Raw genomic sequence first — 22,754 nt, 5'->3', positions numbered from 1 at the left:
AGGCGTGGGAAGGTAGCCTTGAGCACTGGCACCTTACAGGGCAGGGAAGTCGGCACAGGTGGGTGGAAGCATAAAAGGCAACAGAGGGTAAAATGTAGTTAACTTTATTCTCCTTAAACCACAAAATAGAGTCTTTGGTTGTACAAACATCACTAGTTACAGTCTCGCCACGAGATCCCGGCTATGGGGGCAGTTAGTCAGAAGCCGTAACTCCTGAGGGGTCTCTTTAAAATGCTAACACCAAGGCTAAAAGACTTGGGGTAAGGGAGGTGATGAAGCTGGCAGGCTCCCCACCCTAAGTCTGGGGAGGAACCTGGCCCTAGGAGGGCACAGGGCCCAGGCCCCGGCGTCCTGGCCGCATGGCCCGACGGTTACTGCACAGCGTCATGTCTTCAGGGCCCACAGTACCAGGTGAGGGCCTGCCAAGGAGCACCAGAGCCACTTCTCCATCTTCCTCCTGTGGGCCTGGTACAGAGAGGGGTGGAAAAGCCGTGAACCAAAGGTAGCCAGAACTCTGGATGCCTGGGCACTCACCCCAGGCAGGTGTCAACTCACCAGGACTGGGAGATGGTTCCAAAGTCCTAAGCTCTTCCACGAAATCTGGTGACTGGTGGGGAGACAGGCTGGTCAGGGCAGGTCTCAGGCCTGCCTCAACTTAACGCATGCAGGCTTGGCTGTCTGAGGCTAGGCCCACAGAGCCTGGGGCAGGTCAGAGCAGACGCCGGCCGAGACCAAGGTGGGTGGGGAGGCCCCACACGCAGGAAACAGCAGGACACACACAGAAAGGAATGAAGGAGGGAGGCAGGTGACAGGCAGGAGGGAGCGGGAGCATGCCGACGGGCCAGGTGGCCTCCAGTACCTGGATGTCATAGACAGGTCTGGAAGAGGGCAGGGCTGCGAAGGCCCTGTAGTCAAACTTCTTTCCAGACAAGGGCTTGAAAGGACAGCATGAGGGGAAAGGCAGAGAGAGCAAGGGAGGTGAGGCTGGTGGGGAGTCTAGAGGCCTGCAGCGTCAGACATGGGGCCTGTGGAAGGGCCTTAGATGCAGGGTCCTTACCAAACGTCCAGGGGAGGTACCGGTCTGGAGGCTGAAGTCTGGGGAAACAAGAAGAGAGTGTTGGGAGAAGTACTCACGGCAGGCAGGGCCCTTTGCTGGCCCATGAAAACACATACCTTCTAATGGAGTGGGAGATGGAGTGGGTGCCGGTGAAGGGGCCTCAGCCAGCCGCTCCAGGGGTCCTCGCTTGCCACGGCCTTCCTGGGACTTGCTGAGGACCATCTGAGCCCGGAGGGCATCCTGCTCTAGAGACTTCATTCTGTGGACCCAGAGAGTGAATGCTGCTCAGTGGACCTGATGTGCAGTGGGCAGGGTCTGGGGGGGGAGGGGGGGGTGCTCACCTGGCTGCCCTCCATAGTGCCCGCTTCTCTGCCTCTAGAGCCCGGCGTTCTGCAGGAGACAGGGCTCGCTCTGGGACAGGAAGCTCAGGGCTCTGCATGCGCAACCGCTCCTGATGGCGCCGCTCAGCCTTAGCTGTCCTCACGGGGACACTGCCTCCCAGGGGTGGGGGTGAGGATGGGCTGGGGCTGGAGAAATGGACAGGATCCGTGGTAGGAAAAGGCATGCAGCAGACAAGCAGGGAGTGGGGCTCAGCCTCCCGCGCTCACCTTCCTGCATGGCCTGGCACAGCCCAGGGCTGCTCAGTCTCCTGCTGATCATCTGGGGACTCCCTGTCTGAGGTGAGCCCCAAGTCAGGCCCTGAGGTTACCGCCTCTTCCCGAAGCATCTGTGCCCTCTTCTGCTGCAGCTTGCGGGCTGTGGGCAGGCAGACATATATCAGACAAGGCCAGGTCATCATCCCACCCAGACCTCTCCTCAAGTCTAGGCTCCTCACCTTCCTCCTCCTGCATCTTCCGCAAGTCATCAGCACCCACCAGGGACACACGCTTGGGGGGACCCTCTGCCTGCGGCACCCGTACCTCCAACTCGAAGTACTTTTGCCGTTCACGGAAGGATAGCTGCTCTGGGGAGGCTGCGGGACCAGGTGTTGGAGGCTAGAGGGGGAGCAGGCCCTCAGACTTGGCTGGTGTTTCTCTTGGGGGCACTCACCTTGGGCACCCACCCTACCGAGCATGCAGCAGCAGCAGCAGCAGCAGCAGCAGCAGGGCACCCCTGCACATACCTGGGTAGCGCTGTCCTCCGGAGGGTGCACGGTGGGCACAGCCGCGAAGGCCCTGTAGGCCTGCTTCACACTGGCTGGCAGTTCATCAGGGGAGGGCGGCTGGGGAAAACCCTAAGTGAGGCTGGGGCAGCTGTCCCAGTGCAGCCACTTCCCACAGAACCGCCAGCTGTACCCTCCACCTGCCTCTGACCCACCCCACCATCCTGCTCACCACCCTCACCCACTGTGGAACAGGACACTCACACAACAGGGACCACCTCTGCCCCCGGGGGCCGGGGAGCCCCTTGGCCAGGCCTGAGCCATTGGCTGGATCACCCCCGGTTTTGTCTGCAAGGGGAAGGGGGTGGTGACAGAGGAGAGCAGGATCAGAGGTCCGGGAGTGGGAGTAGGTAGGAAGGAATCGGAAGAGAGGGGGGGGAGGGAAGAAGGAGGGAGGGGGAGAGAGGGGGAGGGGGGGAGGGAGGGAGAAAGAGAAAGAGAGAGCTATGGATGGAGACAAGACAGGCTACAAGGGGCATTCATCCAGTCTTGGAGGGGTTGAGGCTAGGGGCTAGGGGCTAGGCTGGGAATGACCCTGTGCCCACCCCCACCCTGCAAGGCATTGCCAGGCAGGCTGGAAACCTGGCCCTCTCCATGCAGTGGGAAGGGACTAGGAGGGACCCACAGACAAGAACAACTGTACAGAAAAGATCTTATGCTCAGTTTTTGGAAGCCTTGAACTCCTCCAGCAAGCTCCCTACCTTCACCAAGGCCAGCTTTAATCAGGAAGGTGTCCCTGGACAAAAACACATCAAACAGCAATACCCCAAGGGGACCCTGCATACCAGTACCCAACTGCACAGGTGCCCACAATGAGGCACTTGTGCCTGGGATGCTCACTTGCTGGCTGCCAGGGGAACAGGGGGCCTCAGTCATCTTCCCTCCAGTGGTCACAGATGGTCCCTGAGGAAGAGGGTAGCAGTTGGGAATGAGGGTCAGCTGGCCTAGCAGTACCCCAGGGCAAGAACTGGTCCGATCACTTACCCTGGCAGCATAGGCACAGCCCTGTGACCTAACCTGACCACACACAGCCTGGGGATGCCATCAGACAGGCTTGGATGACCCACCATGAGACCTCCATAAAGGGCTCTCCTTCCCCAAGGATGGACACAGGTGGCCCTGGCCCTCAGCCTCTGCTCTCCCCAGGGCCTAGGTTGGACCGTCAGGTGCCTGTTGGCAGCAGTAGATTACTACCAAGGGTGCAGCCCTAAGATCTACACGGAAAGTTGGGAGTAGATGAACAAATTGAAACCAGATGGTTGGGACACAAAAAGCCTACCTATCACCAGTACCTGACCCGGGCTTCTTTCCCATTCATACATGAGTCAGAGAAGCATCCCAATCTATAACTGTCCCCCTTCTCAAATTATGCTGGCTTCTCTGTTAGGGCTGTTTGGAGTGGGGAGAGATGGTACCCAAAAATCCAAAGGCCCTTCCTGACCCCTCCGTTTCCCCACTGCTCAGCAATGTCCCGGCAAGCCCACCCCTTAAGCACTCACATTCTGGCAATGGTCTCCCATCATCTTCTGGGAGTGATAGTTTAAATACCTCTTGGAGAACAATGAGGACCGAATGTCCTTTCTGCCTGCCCCCAGGCCCACAACTGTCTCAAAGGCCACACCCCTAGCTTAGGTCCCTGAGTGGCCACTCCCAGACCAGCTGTTGGTGCTGCACCTTCCACACCCACAAGGCCTCCCTCCACAGGCTGCAGCTGCTTCAGCCCACCCCCTCCACGGTAGCCATGTCCACGAAACCCCACCAAGACAGCTGCCTCTTCCCAGCAGCCTGCCTACAGCAACAGGGCTCTGCCCTCCCTGCTAGCCGGGGAGACACTGGGCAAGTGTCAGGGACTTCAAAGGGTCCCTTGGCACCTAGGAGGGGGGATCACAGCAACAGCCACAAAGAAAGGTCAAAAGCTTTACAGACAAGGACTGGCATGTAGGTCAGTGGTACGGTGCTTGGATACAGCATTCATGAGGCTCCATTCTGTATCCCCAGCACTGCCAAACAACAACAACAACAAAATCCCAAATGGTGCCTAGCTAGGAGGCAGAGCTCTAGCTCAGACCTACAGGCCCTGCCTGATCCAAGACAAAGTCTCTGCATGGTGACCTTGGCACTCAAGCCGGCCGCAGTGGCCCCCACAGGGGAGGAGGAAGTTAAGACAAGGGAGACCGACAGGCCAGATAGAGTAAAACCCAGCATGCACCACTCACTCTCTGCAAACTCCCAGCACTGGGCACAGCAGCCAGGACCCGGTAGTCCAGCTTCAGGGGCTCCAGATTCCGTCCCTGGAGAACAGAATGGACCACAGTGCTAAGAGGGGATCTATGTCCTAGGAATGTGACTGCCCACCACTCCTGGGCTGTGTTCACCACTGCAATGTCCTGACAGGAGCGGCTACCCAGGACTCAGAGCTGGGCCTGTGTGGGACTCACCAGAGTCTCTGCAGACTCAGGCTCCCAGGGTAGGGTTTGACTGGTCAGCTCTTTCTCCTATAAGCAGAGCAGACATGGTCAAGAACCAGTGGCTCAGAGCCAGTCCCAGGCTGCCAGCCACTTTGATCCTGACCTTGCCTGGGCCTTCAGGACTCAGTTCCCGGTCAATGGATGAAATGCTTTCCAGGCTATTCCGGTGGCCAAGGCCTGCTGCAAATGGGTTGGCAATCACACCTGGAGACACCTGAAAGGAAAGGACTGGGCTGAGAGAAGAAACTTGCTGGCAAGGTCCCACTTCTTGGGCAGGCTGAGGACTGGACCCAGGACCCCATATCCTGACAAGTTGGCCACTTGAGGTTCTGTGGACAACCTGCTGGTCCACCCATGACTCTTTGTGTACCTGTCCCCAGTCTTCCAGGGACAAAAAGCAGTTGTGGTCCTAGGTTCATGGGGTCACTGTGGGAGTAGGTCAAGTCTGTAACACGACAGGAATGTGAAGCAGCCATGCTCAGCCACATGCTTGGCATGGGGATAAAACAAGCCAACTGTGGCCACTCTAGGAACAAAGGAGGAATGGCTGATAAGATGGCATTGGGAAGAGAGTAGCCAAAGGCAATGAGCTTGGAAGTACAGTAACATTCCCAGATGGATAGGCTGCATTTAAAATGTGTAGTCTGGGTGCTGATTAAGGATTCAGAAATACTGTTAAGGTGAAATTCAACTAGCTCTGGGACTGGAAGTCTGGGATAGAGTGTGTGTATGTGTGTGCACGCACACACGCGCAGTGCTGGGCAGGGAGCAGGCAGCTGAGAACACATGACCTGGGCCTAAAATGTGCTTAGATGAAGGGTAAACATAGGTGATGGAAATGCGGCATCAGCTGCCTTCTATCCACAAAGCACGAAGGACCAGCTCAGGCCTCTACCACCAGAGGAGTACAGAAGGAGGTGATAGCAGAACGGAAGGCAGAGAACGGTCTCACGGCTGCCATCAGGGTCCCTACTATGTGCACAGTGAGGCCTCAGACACAGCCCAGCTGTGTAATGCTGATCCAGAGCACTGGAACGATGAGAGAGAGAGAGAGAACAAACAGGGAGCAGCCGCTCACACTGGGAAGATGGAGCTGGAGGTCAAGAGTGTCAAGCAGGAGCAGGGGACGAGGAACAGCACAAAGTGAATTCACAAAGGTACAGTGATCACAAACTGCAAACCCTAAACAAATGAGTAGCTAAACACACAGCAAAGATCACTAGAAATAAGAATGCTGGATAAAAGCAATCACAACAGCAGACAAATTTGTCTCTTGCAGACTCTAACAACACTACTAAATCCAACAACAAACAAGATGCCTACCTTCTTCACTTCTGGAATAATTTAGTCAAAAAGGCACTGGGGAGGCTCAAGAGAGGCAGGCTCAGCGGGGTGGGAAGTACTGTCATACAGAGGGACTGAGCAGAAAACAAAAACAGCAAGGATGAGGAAGCCTGGTTTCCCACGTCAGAAAAGGCCACTCAGTAAGAAGGGCTGACCTGTGGTGTTGATTGGAAAGATGGACAATGCCATGAAGTGACCCGAGGCTTCCTACGGCTCCAGAAATAACCAGACAGTAACTATCCACACACAGCCCTTATCTCTGGCCATGATACCCCAAGAGCAATGCACTAGACATTGGCTTCTACACATCACTATTCACCAAAAAAAAATCAGTACTCCTGGGGAAAACAGCCAGCCCCACAGCTGGGCAGGAAAGTGTGGGACGAGTCCAGAAGTCAGGAAGTGCTTAGAGTAGATGGGTGGCATCAAAATGACCCAGGCCAGCCTGAAGTCCCTTCCATGAGACAATACTGGAGCAATTTGATCATTAAAATAACTGACTGGGGCTGAAGAGACGGCTCAGCAGTAAAAGCAATTGCAAAGGACCTGGGTTCAGTTCCCACCATCCACATGGCAGCTCACACCTGTCCAAAATTCTAGTTCTAGGAGAATCCTATGCCTTCTGATTTCCATGGGCTCCTGCATGCACACGGCAAACATATTCATTCAAGCAAAAATGTTCATACACATAAAATGATAACTCTTAAACAAAACAGAACTGACTAATATACACTACCACCCGTGGAAAGAGTCTGCACTGGTGATGGGTAAGGAGATGGGAACAAGATGCCACCAGGAGAGAGCCGGTCCTCAGAGCACATGCTCAGGGACAAGCCAAGGGGTGAGGACTCACTCAGGCATCAACCCAGGCGCTCAGGCGGACTCAAGTGAAGAGGACAGGAGGGTCAGGTAGTTTTCAAGGTAGTTCTAGCTGGGGTGGGGGAAGTGCTGAAGCAGTTGCTACTGCGTGGGCATCACTGATGCACCAAGTCCCACAACTGCAAGTCAAACACCATCTGGATTGGAAAGATGGGCCAGTGTGATAAAGAGGATGAACTCAACCTACAGGGAGAACTAGAGATGCAACAGGAAATACCCTCTTTACTCCAAACACATGGGAAGCAAAACTAAGCACTTCCTTTGAGAGACCACAATGACTCAGGCCCACTCGGGTGGGAGTGAAGTGGGATTGCTGAGTTGACCCGTGGCACCCTTTCTAGGACCCGCTAGCTGCTGTGGGGAGAAACTGAGAAGTCCAGCAGCTGCAGGTCTGACAATAAGCAAGAGCCTAGACCTACGGAAACATCAGTCCTCAGCACAGGGCACCCCCAACCCCACTACACCCAAAAGCCCAAGGTGGGGGGGGGGCGGGCAGAAAGATGCAGGTCAAAGCCACTCACTAGCGGGCAAACTGATCCCACAGGTCAAACAAGCCCAGATGACTCAAGCGGGTAGTGTGAGGAAAGTGAGGTGCTGGGTCAGCAAGATGGCTTGTGGGGAGAAAGGCAGTTGCTGCCAAGACTGATGACCTGAGTTCAATCCCCAGGACTGACATGGTAAAGAGAACCAAGTTCCACAAGTTGTCCTCTGACCCCCATACACGTACCACGGCACACACAGAAATAAGTGTAATAAGTTTTTCTTTTTAAAGTGGACTGTGAGTGAAGATATATGTATGCTCTTCCGTGCCTAGAGGGTTCAGAATGGGCGATCTTGTGGGGACAAAAGCCACCAGTGCCAGGTCCTCAGCTCTTCTGTGAGAGTCAAGAATCATACATTATAGTCAAGAGTCCTGATGTGGAAAGAATGGTTCTTTTCTCCCAAGCATGCTGCTAGAGCCTCTGGGACCAGGCCAGTCCCATTGAGCATATATGTAAGGCCCCTTCAGGAAACCCGATGTCCACTAGAGAGGGCTGTTTTTACAATTACAAGCAGAGATAGCTCCCCTCCTTTTGAAAATGTTCTTAAAGAAACTACAACGAACAGTTGCTAAAGTTTGGTACAAGGCTAGGCCACTGGCCACCACCATTGGTGGCCCAAAGCTTCAGGCTGAAAACAGACCAAGAGGGAAGCCCTACGAAGGAGGCCCAGCATCACTCTGTGATGGCTGTGAGCCACAGGGCTTCTGCCAGGAGACAACGAGAAGCCAGCCAACAAGGGGTCCCTGGAACCAACAGGAAGTGAGAGCCAGGAAGAGACTCAAGAAAAACCCACACAATGACCCCAGAGTCCCAGCCAGCTTTGCGGTGGAACCTGGCGTATCTGTTCAGAAGAGAGAGAACACATAGCAGAGGAAACTTCAAGAGAACAAAAAAGAAAGGGTGATGTAACTGATCAGTAGCAGAACACACTATAAAGTGACCGCTTCTGCGCAGTGTGGCACTGTCCTGGCAAGCTTCACAGAACACTGTGACCAAGTCCAGAAACAGGTCCTAGAGTGCACGGGACTTACCACACAGCCAAACCCTGCTCCCCTCAGCAGGGAGAAGCAAGGGCTTTTCACAAACCACCATGGACACAACTGACAAGTATTTTCAAAATCAAAGTATGTTGGGCAGTGGTGGCATGTCTTTAATCCCAGCACTCTGGAGGCAGAGGTGGGCGGATCTCTGTGAGTTCAAAGCCAGCCTGGTCTACAGAGCAAGATCCAGGACAGCCAAGGGTGTTACACAGAGAAACCCTGTCTTGAAACAAAACAAAACAACCAAACCACACACACAGTCCTACAGGAGAAGCCTTAATTTATAAAATGTGTACATTTTTGAAATCAAAGGATCCCACCCTAAAAGGGAAACAAACAAGGTGGGTGTTGGAGCACACAGATGTAAGTCTAACTTCAGAGGGCAGGGCAAGAGGGCAGGGGGAGAGGGCAGGGGGAGAGGGCAGGAGGAGAAGGCAGGGCGACTGCCAACCTCGGCTACACGTGAGACTTCTTTCAGACCAACAAACTCTGGAGCCAGAGGCACCAAGAAAGAAAAAACTCAGTGGAAGGAGGACAACAGCTTTGTGCTGAGAAGCTCACAAGGGGGTCCCAGGGCTAGGGCCAGAGTTCAGGGGAGCCCTCCCTAGCATGTGCAAGGTCCCCCTCCGAGGGTGTGGGAGCAGAAAGTCAACTATGTGAAGGCATCTTGAGATGAGACAAGGACTGAGAAGGGGCCGTCCAAGCAGACAGCTGCTGTGGGCAGGAAAGGACTCTCAAAGGCTCTGGGCAGTGGTCAGCTGCCCACTGCCCAGAGCTGCTCACTAGCTCGGCCAACAGAAGCCTGCCTTGCTCCCCAGATAGGATACAGATGAAGATCCAGCCAAGACAGGCTTTGGCAGGACCAAGCACGTACAGATACACAGCTGCTTCCCTACACTCCTGAGCTACCCAGGTACTTCAAGAACAGCCTGGGCCACAACAGCAGGGAGCAAATGCACAGCCCAGGGAACCCAGGGCCATGCCAGCCCTGCAGCACTGAAATCTAGGCTTTCCAGAGGGCTTCATTCTGAACCAAAAGAGTCAAGTGTGCACGAAGCAACACTTTCCAGCACACGTGCTGATGTGCATAAACAAAGGCAGTGGCGGCGGGGCTTCTCTGGTACTAGATTACCCAGGGAGAAGTCACAAAAAAACTCGCCCAGGACACAGGACTCCCTTGGGGAAAAGCAGGACAAGGGCCAACCTTAAGCCAGGGAGTAGCACCTCACACAGGCTGCAGCCCAATACCCATCTAGACGCAAAGACAAGGCTAACTTGTTTCCCATCCAGTGACCCTCACCAGCTAGTCTGGGACAAGATGTAGGGTCTGTGGCCAGAGGGTATCTTTCTGGCAGCATCTGACCAGAAGTCACTAATTCAAAAATCCACTGCCAAAGGAGACCCACCTAGGATGGCTGCCTGTCCCTAGTGTTGAAGGAATAGAAGCCATGGGGAGTGGGAGTACAGCCACCAGCACCCTGGAGACCCCATGGCTAGTGAGGGTGTCCACGAGCAGCAGACAGCCAGTGCACGTAAAGGTTCCTTGAAGGCTCACTTGGACTACAGGGAAAGAAGCTGAGGGTCCTAAGGAGAGCAGGTAGAAGCAGGACAATGAGGAAGGAAGCATGAACCCCAAGAGGAGCAACGAGGCTAGAGGGAGAGCTGCCCAGGGTGCCTGCCTCTTGGGCCTCGGCCTAGTTTTGATGCTGGATAGTCTTGTTCTACTCCAGGAAGCAGGAGAGCAGAAGAAGCTCTACCCAGTGCCCATGCCCTAGCTCTGCCCTGTGGTATACCCAAAGAAACCGGTAACCAGAGGGTGGGAGTAAGCCCCGCCAATAGACTGTCAGAGAGACATCCTAAGGGCCAGCAGAGCCAGGAAGCTGCCTTCCTGCTTTGGGGGGGAAGGTACAGGGGAACTCTGAGCAGGGCTCCTTGTCCTCTCTGTCCTGCCAGCTGCCACATGCCCTCAAGCACTGCCTTCCCAGAGCCCTGTCACAGCTCTTCTCTCAGCTCCTTGTCACTCAGCTACAGACTCACCTACCTCTACCCTGCCTGCCCACCCAGACCACAGCCTCCAGACAGTACAGTGACAGGGTTCAGAAAAGGGCCTGCGAAACCCAGTACCCACCACTCCCACACACGGTGGGTTCATAATTGCCAAGTACTTTCCAGACCCAAGCACAGACACTAGACTCTGCCAGACTCTAAAGGGCAGTGCTGGGACAGCACCTGGTCCCCAGGGTAGGCCACTAACCTCCAGGGCTGCCGTGGTGGTGGTGCTGGTGTCAAAGCCGTCACAGACAAGCACGGTGAGGGTATCCCCCACGCTGCGCAGCAGCTGCACCGCCTCAGCGTGTGTGAGGCCCAGCAGGCTATGCTGGTTCACTTCCAGCAGCCGCAGCCCCACACGCAGCCGTCCATCCCGCCCGGCAGCCCCTGTAGGGCTCACCTGTAGGAAGAACAGCGTGAGACTGCCACCAGGCACCTATCTGTGGCCCCAGGAAGGAAGAGCCCTCACCTTGGAGATGAAGATGCCCTCATCTGTGGGGTCACAGGGGTTCCCTGCATGGCCCTTGGCGCCTCCTCGGATGCTGATGCCCAGCTTCTCCCCAGGAGCCTTCTGAATGCAGAGTTCCCGCATGCCTGGAGGTGGTGGGTCCCTCCGCACAAGCAGACACAACTCCAGGCAGGGTCTGAGAAGGGCACTGACTGCCTCTTGATGTGTGGCCTCCCGAACATCCTGCCCATTTACTGCTAGGATGCGGTCCCCAACCCGAAGGCCACAGCGAGCAGCTAGGCCCCGAGGAAGCACCTATAGGAAGGACAACATCCAGCAGACCAGGTGCACTGATGGCTACCCAGACTGGCTGGGGTGGGTGCTTCTCGCACGAGCTGCCTGCCAGGCCTACCTACCTTGGAGATGAATACGCCAGGATCCTGGACACCAAATGGGTGGCTGGAGTGATCAGACCCTCCTACAATGCTAAGCCCCAGAGGACCACCAGCTCTGGGCAGGCAGACTTCCTGAGGACACAGGGGGGGCCTCAGTCAGAACAGGGCATGAAAGGAGCTAACTCTACAAGTACAAAGAGGATGGATGGGCCCATGCTGCCCATCTGCCTGTGGGGCAGGCTGCTACCCTATTATGCACACAGCCTGACATCTCCACATCCTCACTGACTACAGGCAAGGAGCAGAGCAGGCCACTGGCAGATTATGCTAGGGCAGATGGGAAACATCATGGAGGCTGACTGGAGAACCTCAGTTTCTCGGGCACATGTAGGAAGGACATGTACTACTTTCTGCCTAGTGTGGCTACAACTTATGCCTAGCGGATCCTGGGTGGGCTTTCACTCTACACCTGGAGCTGAGTGGATGCTGAGCAGGACAAGGGCAGATGTCTCACCTCCACAGGGTATGGTCCTTCCAAGGCAGTGGCCAACAGGCTAGGGGACAGCCTAGGTAGCAGAGGTTCCCCGGGGACGGCAGTGGTCATGGTAGCAGCAACAGTAGCAGTAGGGGTTGGGGAGGAATGTGGTGGGGGGCTAGGTGGGTAAGTCCCTCCAGTCTCTCTCTCCAGAAGCAGGGAGATGGTAGGGGAAGCAGCAGTTAGCAGGGAGACAGCATGGTCGTGCCTTGCCTCCGTCATGTCCACTCCATTGATCTGCAGGGACACACTCAGGTCAGAGAGGGTAAGCAAGACAAATAAAGGACACTAATCAGGACATACCTGGCCCCACTCACCGAGAGGACTCGGTCTCCAACCTGTAGAGTGCCTGCCCGGTGGGCAGCCCCTCCCTCTGCAATGCGGGATATGAAGATGCCCTGTAGGGACAGAGAAGCCACACTGAGGCCATTCTATTAGAGACCTAACATGTCTCCGTTCATCAGGGACAGACCCCCCTCCCCGCTAGACCACTGCCTCACCCCATCACCAGCCCGGTAAGGTGTGGAGCCTTTTCCACCAGCAATGCTGAAGCCCAGCCCCTTTTCACTGCGCACAAGACAGGCAGCATGGCGCTGACGGAGGGGTACAGGGGTCTCAGGCTGAAGCAGGGGCAAGCGCAGGCCGCCTCCCCGCCACTCCCGGGGACTATAGTCATCCTCGGGGCGCAGGGGGGTGATGGTGACTGCGTTTTCAGGTTCCACCATTCTTTCCCTCCACACTCGCATCTGCACAGCAGCACCTGCTCCTCGAAGTGCTTCCACAGCCTCGTGGTGCTCTGCATCCTGTAAGGCCACACCATTCACCTGTGGGCAACAGAGGACAAAGCCACAGCATACATCAGCATCCAGGCACAGCCATCCTGACAGCATGCTTATGCTCTTGTTTTTTTAATTCAAGACAGCGTTTCTCTGTGTAACAGCTCTGGCTGTCCTGGAACACACTCTGTAGCCCAGGCTGGCCTTGAACTCACAGAGATCCGCCTGCCTCTGCCTCCCGAGTGCTGGGATTAAAGGCGTGCACCACCACCGCCCGGCGCTTATGCTCTTTTTGTCTTCGTGCCAGGATCCAGGCTAGCCATGTGGCACGGGCAGATGCCTGTGGCCATTCTACACCAGTGCTCTCACTCAGAAACTGTCATCTGCTTAGCAGAGAACATGCAAGGCTATTAGGTTGCCAACTCCACATGCTTCAGGCAGAGCTGGAATTGGAGTTGAGCAGGAAAGCCTGAGGGACATGAGCACCCACCCCTTCTCCCCAAGCCCTCTCGTTCTAGAACCCCAAGGCCGCCTCTCTCACTCACCCTTGTCCCCACAGGAAGAGCAAAGCTTTCCTCTGAGTTCTCCAATGGCCAAGTATCCAGGCAGAAACCTCCAGGGTTTCCGCACAAGATTCCCACCAGTATTGCAGAGGTCTAACCCTGCCAGGCTACCTCTGATCTGCCTGGTGCCTCTTGTCTAGGCTGAGGGCTGCTTCTTTGTTTTTACACTCATCCCCTTGTAGTACTAGAGATTAAACCCCAAATGTTATATACATGGTAGCCTAGTGATCTACCACCAAGCTATGTCCCAGACCCAGATGGAGAGGAGACTTGCTTGGCATGGGGAATTCTAAGCTTACTGTTTACGGTCTCAATAACTTTACCCAGGTATCTTTGGGCCCTGGGCTTCTGGATGAGGAAGATAGAGTCCCCACTTCCTGATGGGAATAGCCACGTAGCCCAATAATCAGGACTATGTGGACCTTGAAGGGCATAGCTGTCCCTTGCTGTGAGGCAAGGAGGTCACTACTTACCTCAAGGAGCTTGTCACCCACTCGGACTCCAGCACGGGCCGCAGGGCCCTCTTCAGACACTCGAGAGATAAAAATGCCCTAGAGGACAAGTGGGGACTGGTCCACGAGAGCACCAGCAGAGGCAAGCCCCACCTCACGGTTATAAAAGGTGCAGAGCCAGACAGCCTGGCCTGCTTCTGCAGAGGATGCAAAGACCCCACATACACCATGGAGAACAGCAGTCCTCGAGGTAAGAGGGCTGCACTCAGCTACTGGAGGGCTCTAGCACAAGAAGCTAGACTATACAAGTCAACCTTGCAAGAGACTTTGACCCCAGAGCTGGCATGAGAAAATGGGGAAGGAAAACCTGTCTGTAACGGGAACAACTCAGCTGCCCTGTAAGCTGTTCTCAGACTCCAAACATCCGGCCTGACCACCCGCCTGGGTCTGTTCAGGGCCCTGGGGTGACCCATGCATCACACATGCTAAGGATGGTGAGCAGGACATCTGGAGTGACCACTGACACCCTTAGAGAACGAGAAGTCTCTTGAGACCGCGTGACAGGTGTGGGCAAGAGGGAGCTCACGGAGACTGGGGCCTGGTTATTATTGACAAGGCAGCTCTTACCTCATCATCTCCTTTGTAGGGGGTGGAGCCTTTGCCCCCGGCAATACTGATGCCCAGGCCCCCCGTCTGCCGCACGATGGTGAGTGTCAACTGCAAACAGAGTGGACATGGATATCTGAGAAGACCTGGGATGCCCAGGAACTTGCAGCAGCAAGACGGGCCGGTTGGCTGCTGACAACCCCATACAACTCATCCCTGGGGAGCTGTGCCGACTTGGGTAGTAAAGAGAAGCAGGAGGTTCCTACATCCCAGGGCAGGCACAACTTCTGTGAGCTAGCCCATGCAGTACAGAGCTAGCTGTCCTCCAGAAAGTGAAGCTTGGCCTTGCTTCTATCCATAAGGATACCTTAAGGCTCTCAGTAGGATATAAAAATGGCCCAGTACCTCCACTCATCCCCTACAAGGCAGGCTGCCCCAGTGTGGAGACATGCTTGCCCAGCCAGGGGAGCAGGAGGCCCTGGGGAAGTGGAGCCAGAACCCCAGTCCTGTGGCAGCTGTCAGGAACTCTTCTGGGACAAGGTCTGAGTTTGAACCATGGAGGTGGGGAGAAGTGAGAGCCCGCAGCCCAGGAAGCAAGAGTCAGCAGGAGCCCCAGGCCCGAGCAAAGAGCAGCAGTGAGCAGTACAGACCTCTTCCTCCTCAATGCGGGCAGGCTCTATCAGCAGGTTATTGGCCTGGTCAAACGACACCCCCTGTTAGGACAGGAGCAGCGAGGCATGCAGGTTAGCCACCGCTGGGAACTGCCACCACCTTACCCAGCCCTCACCACAAGTAGGCAGGACAGAAGGAAGATCTCATCAAGCTCCTGTGATCCGAGTCAGCCCCTCCCACCTGGATCCTGTCTGTAGATCATGAGCAACGCTGCAGACCACTTCTACAGTGTGGATCGGCTGGCTAGGGTGAAGGCTCCCGAGGGGCAAGTCTATTCCTGGTTGTCCCTGACTGACCCCCAAACTGCCCCGGACACCATGTACCATCAGCCCACACTCTTCAGGGTAGGAGCAGTATAGGGGCAAAAAGGGCTAGACTTTCAGTAGCTAGGGCTTTCTCTGGCCTCGAGGAGTCTCCAGTAAGTGGGAGGGTCCTTTTTGAGGCATCAAAATCAAACATGAAGATAAAGAAGAGATGCCACCACTCTATAGATTTGCCTGGATCCCAGAAGGCCCTGACAAGGCATAAGAGCTTCCACCAGATCCACAGGATGGGCCACAGGCCAGCAGCAAGGCCTCAAAGCTGTCACTTCCTGAGGCAGGAAGGATCCTGGGAGAGCCAGCAGCTCCTGAGGAGGACCTTGTCCAAGATTCCTGAACACACAGGACACAGAGGGGTCCTCAGCTTCCAAGCGCTTTGGCCTCCTACCCCACCAGGCAGGCCCAGGGAGCTGCCAAGCCCTTGAAATAAGATCAAGAGCAGGCAAGGAATCCTGGGACTAAGTGATGGGGATGTGTGACGACAATGCCCATTAAAGCACATTCATTCCTCTTCTCCTGACAGCCAAGGGGTCAGGAGACCAGGGCCTGACCTGTGTGCCTGTCAGATTAGGGCTGGATGTCCTCCATGCTGTCACCTGCCAGGGTTCAAAGCAGCCCACTGAGGCAGCGGAGCCTGGGTCAGACTGGGGCATGGATGACACATACCTTGACAGAGGGAGCAGAAGCCACAGCCTCTTCTTTGTCGTCTTCTTCCGTGGTAGCTTCACCTTCTTCTTCATCCCTGTTCTCTTCCTCCTCCTCTTCTTCCTCCTGGGCTCGAGGAGCCCAAGGTGTGTGGGGGCCATTGTGCCAACCTCCAGCGGGGCCCTCCCTGTCTGTCTGCACCCCCTGCAGCAGGGCTACAACAGCTTCGGGTTGGGGGAGCTTGGAGATCTTGAAGTGCTTCTTGTAGTGGGGTGTGTCTTTGCGGATGAGCCTCTGCCGGCCACTGGGCAGTGTCCAGGGAGCCTCGGGCTGGCCCTCTTCACTCTCACCATCTTCCCTGGGCATCAGTGTGTCCTCTGCGAAGTGCACTGTGGGCTAAGTGGCAGAGAGATGAGGGTGTCACCCTGGCCCCAGCTCGCTCCTCCCAGGGGCCAGCTATGGGGCTGACTGGTTGAGCCCCACAGGTGACAGCCAGAAGCTGCTCAGGTCCCTGCTGTGAATGTAGAAGTACACAGAAAATCCAGCTGTTGAGACCGGAGGACACTGCTCCTTCCGGACACACACGGTAATTAGCAGATGGGGACTTCGGAACATGTAAAGACCAAGCAGGTGGAAGATGGGGGGTGGGGGGGGATGAGGACACCCACCATCTAGGGAAGCACACAGGTGCGGAATTGGACTGCACTGAGCTTGGCTGCGAAGTGAACTTTAACCTACCCTGGAACCCTCACGACCACCGCCCTATACCACATTTGACACTAACTCTGCCAGAGGAAGCCCTTCGACATTCCACTGAGGCTAGGCAGCATCTGGCGTGGCCCCAACCACACATCCCGCTCAGGAAGACGTATAGGATGAGAAGCATCGACGCTAGAAAGGCTTTCTTCTGGCCTACAGGCTGCCTTCCTGTCTGCCCTTACCTCATCATAGTCCTCCTCTGTATCTTCCTCCTGTCCAGGTATGGCCTCTTGCTGGCCTAGCCCTTGTTCCTCAGCCAGTAGGATCTCAGGCTCACCTTCGGAGACTGTGCTTGCTGATGGGGCAGAGCCTCCACTCAAGCCAGACTCGGCACTCAGCCTCTTCTTCTGTAGAGGAGTGGGGTCAGGCTGTAGGGAAGTTTGTCACCCAGAGGTACACCCAGGTGGCGGATTCCTACTGCCCTGGTCATACTATCCCCAGCAGGCTCACTTCTTGCAATCACTCCCTGTCTGCTTCCAGAGTCATGCAAGGTCACGGTTCTATGGCCCAGACCTTAGCAATGCCTTCTCCCGGATTCGGGAGGACAAACACAGAAAGAAGATCCCAGGAGGCCATCAGTCTGAAGTGAGCCCTAATACTGCTATCTAAGTTGGGAAGTAGCCACGCATGGCCAGTACATGCCCGTCTACCTAACCGCTGTACCCAGTTACCCAGACTCATCCCTTAGCCCTGAAGCTTAATAAGCAAGTGACCTGCCCCTCTCTAGCACCAAACCCCTTCCCAGGTACAGTGAGGGAAGGAAAGCAGAGCTCTCCTTCAGCCTGACCCCTAGCCAACCTCATCCTGTGCCAGCAAGGCATGCCTAGCACTTGGACCTGGGAAACCCCGACCCTGGCTATGCCCCTTATTTTGACTCCACAGGTAGGCACTACATGAGACACATGCTGCACCCTTTGCCCAGCCCAAGCCCCAGCTGCTGCCTGACTATGTGGCCCCCATCCAAGGCACCAGCTTGTCTCCAGGCCCCTCCCCATGGAGCCTCTGGCCTCACGGCTCCACTGTCAGGATGGATGACATCCAGGGCTCCCAATCTCTTCACGCCTACCTCCTCAGAAGGTGAGGGTGGGCCGGGATCAGGCTTGCAGATGAAGGCCTCGTTCCGGCGCTCTTCAATGCCCCTCTTCATCACCTTGAGCTCACTGGGGTGAGGTGTGGCCCTACGCTGTAGGCCCTGCCATGGGGACAGGGATGAGGAACAGAGGCCGGGAAGGGGTCAGGCAGGGGTGGGATAGAAGTGTACCGCCCAGAGTCCCCACCCCTCCATACCCGCTTCTCAGCTGCAGCTTCCTCAGCATCCTCGTCACCTTCAAGCGTCTCCACGAACTGGATGACGCTGACACGGCTCTGAGGGGCATCACTACAGCTCTCTGAGGGACTGCTCTGCTGTTCAGGGTCTTCTGTGGAAGGCACGCGTCAGGGACCCACGCTAGTCTCTGCCTCAACCACCCAAAACTCAAGACCCAGCCATCAGCAACCTACCGAGGCTTGGCAAGGGCTGCTGGGGCAGCAGGTAGCAGGTGAGCACCTTTTCGCCAGTCTGGGCATCGTCCTCCGTCTGGAAGCGGAGCATGGGCTGTGCCTGGTTCTCAGCCAGCCACAGTGCCTTGAGGTTGAGGTGAGTGAGCGCAAACGGCAAACTCCGCAGCCTGGAGGCCAGGCAGGCATGGTCAGCATATACAGGGGACGCAGCCTGGTCCCCGGGGGCCACACAGACACTCACCGGTTCCCAGCTACATCAAGCACATGCAGCTCAGCTGTGTGGGCAAGCTCAGGGGGAAGGACAGCCAGGCGATTGTCTCTCAAAGAGAGGACACTGAGGGCTGTGCAGCCTCCGATTTCAGGCGGCAGCACCTCAAGATGATTCCGGTCCACATTAAGGTTAGTCAGTTTGGTCAGCTTGCCCAGAGAGCGGGGTAAGGCCTGGCCGGGAAAAGGAAGGGTCTGAGGCTGACAGAAACCCCCTGGGGTAGGAGGAAAGAGAGAGGCCTTGGGAAGGGAAAGGTCTCCCTTGAGGTAAGCTGACTAGTTCCCCAGGGTTCCCCAAGCCCTCAGGAACTATGGCTGGACATGGACCCCGTTTGCATCCCGTTTCTGTTTTGTTTTGTTTACCCTCAAGGACACCAAACGCCCTGCCAAGCCACTTAAGACCCCAGACTGTCCCTCCAGCCCTCCCCTACAACCACCTAGCTCAGTCTACCAAGGTCAGTCTCTGTGACCCCCCACCATCCAAGGTGCCTACTACTCAGAACTGCTCTTTCATTTCCACGGTACTGTCTTCTCTCACTGCTGTGATTCTGGGTACTCCACATGCAGGAACATTCCACACTACTCACACGCCAGTCTGATTCTCAGCCTGAGGCTACCATCACAGCAGACATCTCTAGCCTGGGGGCTACAGCTTCCACTCTCCCTGGTTACCATGGGGCACACACACTGAAGGGCAGTCTTCTTTCTGTCCACTTTACCCTTGCCTTCTTTCCAGTCCTCCCTGGCACTGTACGTGTCTGGAGAAGCACAGCTTGAGTGCTTTAACTGGCAGAGTCCTACAGGGTCCCAGAAGTCCTAGGCCATCTCATTTGCCAGTGAGCTCTTTCTCCTGACCCCCAAGGGTGCCCTAGCAAGCACTTCCCTTGGGATCAGCCACCACCAGCACATGCCACTGCCACGAGGTACTTGTGTTCCTGCTACATATTAGCACTGACTGCACTCAGCACACCCTAAAGGGCTTGGTGACTCAGGGCTGCCCTACCGTCAACAGGTTCTCTGTGAGGATCAGCTCAGAGAGGTTCTCACAGTCCCCAATGGCCTCAGTCACCTCGCACAGCCGGTTCTGGTCTACCTTCAGGATTGACAGCTGCTTCAGCTGACCTGGCATCAAGGAGACACGGTGACTAGATTGAGTCAAGTCAAGGGTACTTGAGTATGTGGCTCCTCAGAACGGCCATAGCCTGGTCCCACATTCCAGTGATAGCTCTCCTCTCTGAGAACTCCAAGACCCCCTATGCTTACTCCCCAAGGCTCTTCCCCACCCACTGACCCTTGTAAACCCAAATTCTTGACTCCTGTCACCACAAGTGACGCTGACCCTTGGGTATTAACTGGACAGTGGGGTATCCGACCCTGGCCTTATCTTAACCTTCCCTCACTAGACACCTCTAGCCTGGGTAAAGTCAGGTCCTAACCCAAGACACTGTTTGACACCTCACAAGGCCAATGATGAGAGTGAGCAGTCCCCAGGGCCCTCTGGGCACACTGACCGATGCCCTCTGGCAGCCGCTGAAGCAAGTTCTGGGAAAGCAGCAGATCTGTGAGCAGTGCCAGCCCACCCAACTCCACAGGCAGCTCCTCTAGCCGGTTCTCTGACACATCCAGGCAGACCAGTCGCCGCAGATTCCCTAGCTCCTGAGGACAGGCAAGAGGTCAAAGGGCAGCATGGAGGGGGTAAAGCCAGTCCCACCCTCACTTACCGGAGGCAGTGCCGACAACTGGTTTCGGTCTAGCCACAACTCGCGCAGGTTAGGCAGAGCCCCCAGAGTGTCAGGCTACAAGAAGGGACAGAGACAGGAGAAACCTGTGTGACCTCCTCCGGCAGCTACCCCACCTGTCCTTCCCCAGGCAGCCCTCACTCTACCAGCACTTCCAGATCATTGCCTCCCAGATCCAGCTGTTCTAGCTTGACCAGGAAAGACAGGGACCTGCAGAAGAAAAAGGCTTGATGTCCAAGCCCCAGCAGAGATAGCTCTACCACAGTCTAGGTGGAGGCCCCAAACTTACGCAGGGAGAGATTTAAGCAGGTTCTCCCGGAGTTCCAGGGTCACCAAGTTGGCCAGGCTGAAAGAGACCAAGGACCAAGGCTGAGAAAGAAAGGGCCAAGACGAGTGCTCCCTGCACTCACACCCGCTCACCAAGGGGATTACTCACTTGCCCACATCTCCAGGCAGTGCCTGCAGGGACACATCGTTTAGGGCCAGGTGAGCCAGGCTGCGCAGCTGTGTGAAGCCATCCGGAAGCCTAGGGAAAGGAAGCAGCAGACCTTAGATGCCCACAGAAGGGTTATAGAACCCTCCACAGCCCAAAGCCAACCCCCACTATGGATGACACTTACCTGGACAGGGGGTTCCCACTGAAGTCGGCAATCTCCAGAGCCTTACAGAACTTTATGCTCTCGGGGATCTCAGGAATGTCTGTGTGGAGAGGGTTTGCCATGAGGATGCTACAGCCTCAGGAGATCCCAGGAGCCCCCTGCTCCACCCTACTTCCACACAGCCAGAGTACCACCCCCGCCTGCCTGCCCACCATTCCGGGACACATCCAGCTCCACGAGCTGCATGAAGTTAGCCACTTCAGGAGGCAGCCGCTGGATCTCGTTGTCACTGAGGCCCAGCTTTCGCAAGTTCAATAGTCGGAAGAAAGGCTGTGGGTAGCAGAAGATGTGATCAGTGAACACCTACAGCCAAAGCTCTAAGGGTAGTGAGGCGTTTCTAGACCAGGAGGATCATAGCCACAGGTCCCTGGACCTCTGTGTGTCCCAGGTCACACGAGGTTCTGGCAGTCTAGCCATGACACCTAGTGTGCTAGAAACTAGGCAAAGAAACATGCACAACATACCCCTGTCCACTTGTTGCGTGGTCTCCCTTGTGTTATTTGCCATATGCACTACTACTGTTCTGCTTCCCAGATAACATGTCCCAGCTGAAATACCATCAGCTCCTGACTAGACAGTTCCTGCCCTCTGCCCTATGGGCCACTCTTAGGATTCTACCCACTCCCCAAACTGCTTCTTCCACCACAGATAAACCCTTCAGGTACCCCAGCAATGAGCAGCAAGAACTGGACAAAGACCATCAAGAGAACTGTAGTAAGAATACCAGAGAGAAACACAGGTCCAAAATTTCAGGATCCACACATAGATACTACAAAGATCCATGAAGAACACAGCTGGCACAAACAGACCTGGGTTGGAGTCACACCCCGTGCCACCCAGCCCTCAAGAATATCAGACCACTCGGCCCCCCATCTCAGAAAAGTAAATCTTTCACAACCTGCTTCCTCTGGTCCTTCTGGAGTGGCCTCAGAACAACAAAACCAAAACCAAACCGACAGGAAGGAACACAGGCAGTCAGAGGTGGGCCCTCCGCTGAGAGAGGACAGAATAGATCTGACACTATCCTCTTAGGAGGATCCCACTCAGCTTCGAACCCAAGAAAAAAAAGAGCTGAACACGGTGCAAGAAAGCCAGGCCCTACCTCTAAAGCAGCCCAGCAAGCTGTTGCTAGCCAAGGTCGACCTCGCACCCGGGTCCCATCCACCTCCTGGGCTCTCACGGGTTTCTCTGTTGGCTCCCCTTTTAGGCTCAGTATCCACCCGGTCCCCAGACAGGCTGCCACCAGGTGCCAACACAAGCGACTGGGGGAGGGTGGGGCTGGCTGGGGCGGGGCTCTGGCCGGTAGGAACCAGCAGGGCCGGCTGGAGGTTGCGGTGCCGACAGAGCCCGGGCAGCGCCTGCTGAGGTCTCGCTCTAGCCGGCCGCCCCAGAAGTCACACACAGCCCAGAAAACTGAGCGCGGGACTGCGGGCGGGGCAGCAGGTGCTGCGGCGGCCGCTCACCTTAGGTAGCTCGCGCAGCTGGTTGGCATCGAGCAACAGCTCCTCGAGGCTGCGGCTGTAGCGGTAGATCTCCTCCGGCACAGCCTGCAGCGAGCAGTGCCTCTTATCCACCGACTCCACGTGCCGGTTGCAACGCCAGAGCGGGATGCACTTGAGCATGATGCGGGCGGGCAGTGAGCGCGGGCTCGGGAGGCGCACGGCGGGCTCGGGCCGGGGGGCGGGGCTCGGCCCGCATGAGCGCCGGGCGCGGGCGGAGCGGCACGGCCCGCGCGGGGGTGGGGCGGGCCGCCGGGACCCGGACTGCGGCCGGGGTCGGCACTACGCTCGGCCCGCGTTCAATACGAGCTATAGTCTCGGGCGGCGGCGCCCAGCTGGCGGCGCGGCCTGACCCGGCAGCGCTTTCTCAGGTGCTGG

At 56.2% G+C, this 22,754-nt stretch overlaps 1 protein-coding gene across 5 annotated transcripts; it reads right to left on the bottom strand.

Annotated features, from left to right (window-relative positions):
- Window positions 1-88: 88 nt before the first annotated feature.
- Scrib (scribble planar cell polarity protein) lies at window positions 89-22,549 on the bottom strand. Of its 5 annotated transcripts, XM_059248102.1 has the most exons (38): window positions 22,341-22,549; window positions 21,030-21,147; window positions 20,839-20,917; window positions 20,655-20,744; window positions 20,508-20,564; window positions 20,365-20,428; window positions 20,201-20,275; window positions 19,991-20,135; window positions 19,483-19,601; window positions 18,454-18,653; window positions 18,213-18,379; window positions 18,000-18,130; window positions 17,779-17,904; window positions 16,895-17,059; window positions 15,975-16,349; window positions 14,967-15,029; window positions 14,338-14,427; window positions 13,732-13,809; window positions 12,420-12,743; window positions 12,237-12,317; window positions 11,899-12,156; window positions 11,406-11,516; window positions 11,011-11,304; window positions 10,747-10,941; window positions 4,791-4,901; window positions 4,658-4,714; window positions 4,436-4,510; window positions 3,060-3,122; window positions 2,424-2,507; window positions 2,181-2,279; window positions 1,893-2,052; window positions 1,666-1,813; window positions 1,399-1,584; window positions 1,174-1,316; window positions 1,058-1,095; window positions 860-934; window positions 556-607; window positions 89-465 (listed from the first exon to the last, which is right to left on the bottom strand). In XM_059248102.1, exons 1-38 carry the CDS (start codon window positions 22,497-22,499, stop codon window positions 320-322), a joined length of 5,001 nt encoding a protein of 1,666 aa, XP_059104085.1. In that variant the 5' UTR covers window positions 22,500-22,549; the 3' UTR covers window positions 89-319. The 5 variants fall into 5 exon arrangements, with proteins under 5 accessions (XP_059104085.1, XP_059104081.1, XP_059104086.1 ...); XM_059248098.1 differs by lacking the exon at window positions 860-934; XM_059248103.1 differs by lacking the exon at window positions 2,424-2,507.
- Window positions 22,550-22,754: the final 205 nt, after the last annotated feature.

The sequence above is a fragment of the Peromyscus eremicus genome, chromosome 20 (assembly GCF_949786415.1).
Source record: "Peromyscus eremicus chromosome 20, PerEre_H2_v1, whole genome shotgun sequence".
Taxonomy (NCBI): Eukaryota; Metazoa; Chordata; class Mammalia; order Rodentia; family Cricetidae; genus Peromyscus; species Peromyscus eremicus.
This window is presented reverse-complemented; position numbering and strand designations above follow the sequence as displayed.

Excerpts from the sequence above, each read along its gene's own strand:
- Scrib (XM_059248102.1), bottom strand. The coding sequence starts at position 22,499 with ATGCTCAAGTGCATCCCGCTCTGGCGTTGCAACCGGCACGTGGAGTCG. Across the intron at positions 20,918-21,029 it reads GCTGGATGTGTCCCGGAATG|ACATTCCTGAGATCCCCGAG; the intron begins GTGGGCAGGCAG and ends CTCTCCACACAG. Across the intron at positions 17,060-17,778 it reads CACCCTCACCTTCTGAGGAG|AAGAAGAGGCTGAGTGCCGA; the intron begins GTAGGCGTGAAG and ends ACTCCTCTACAG.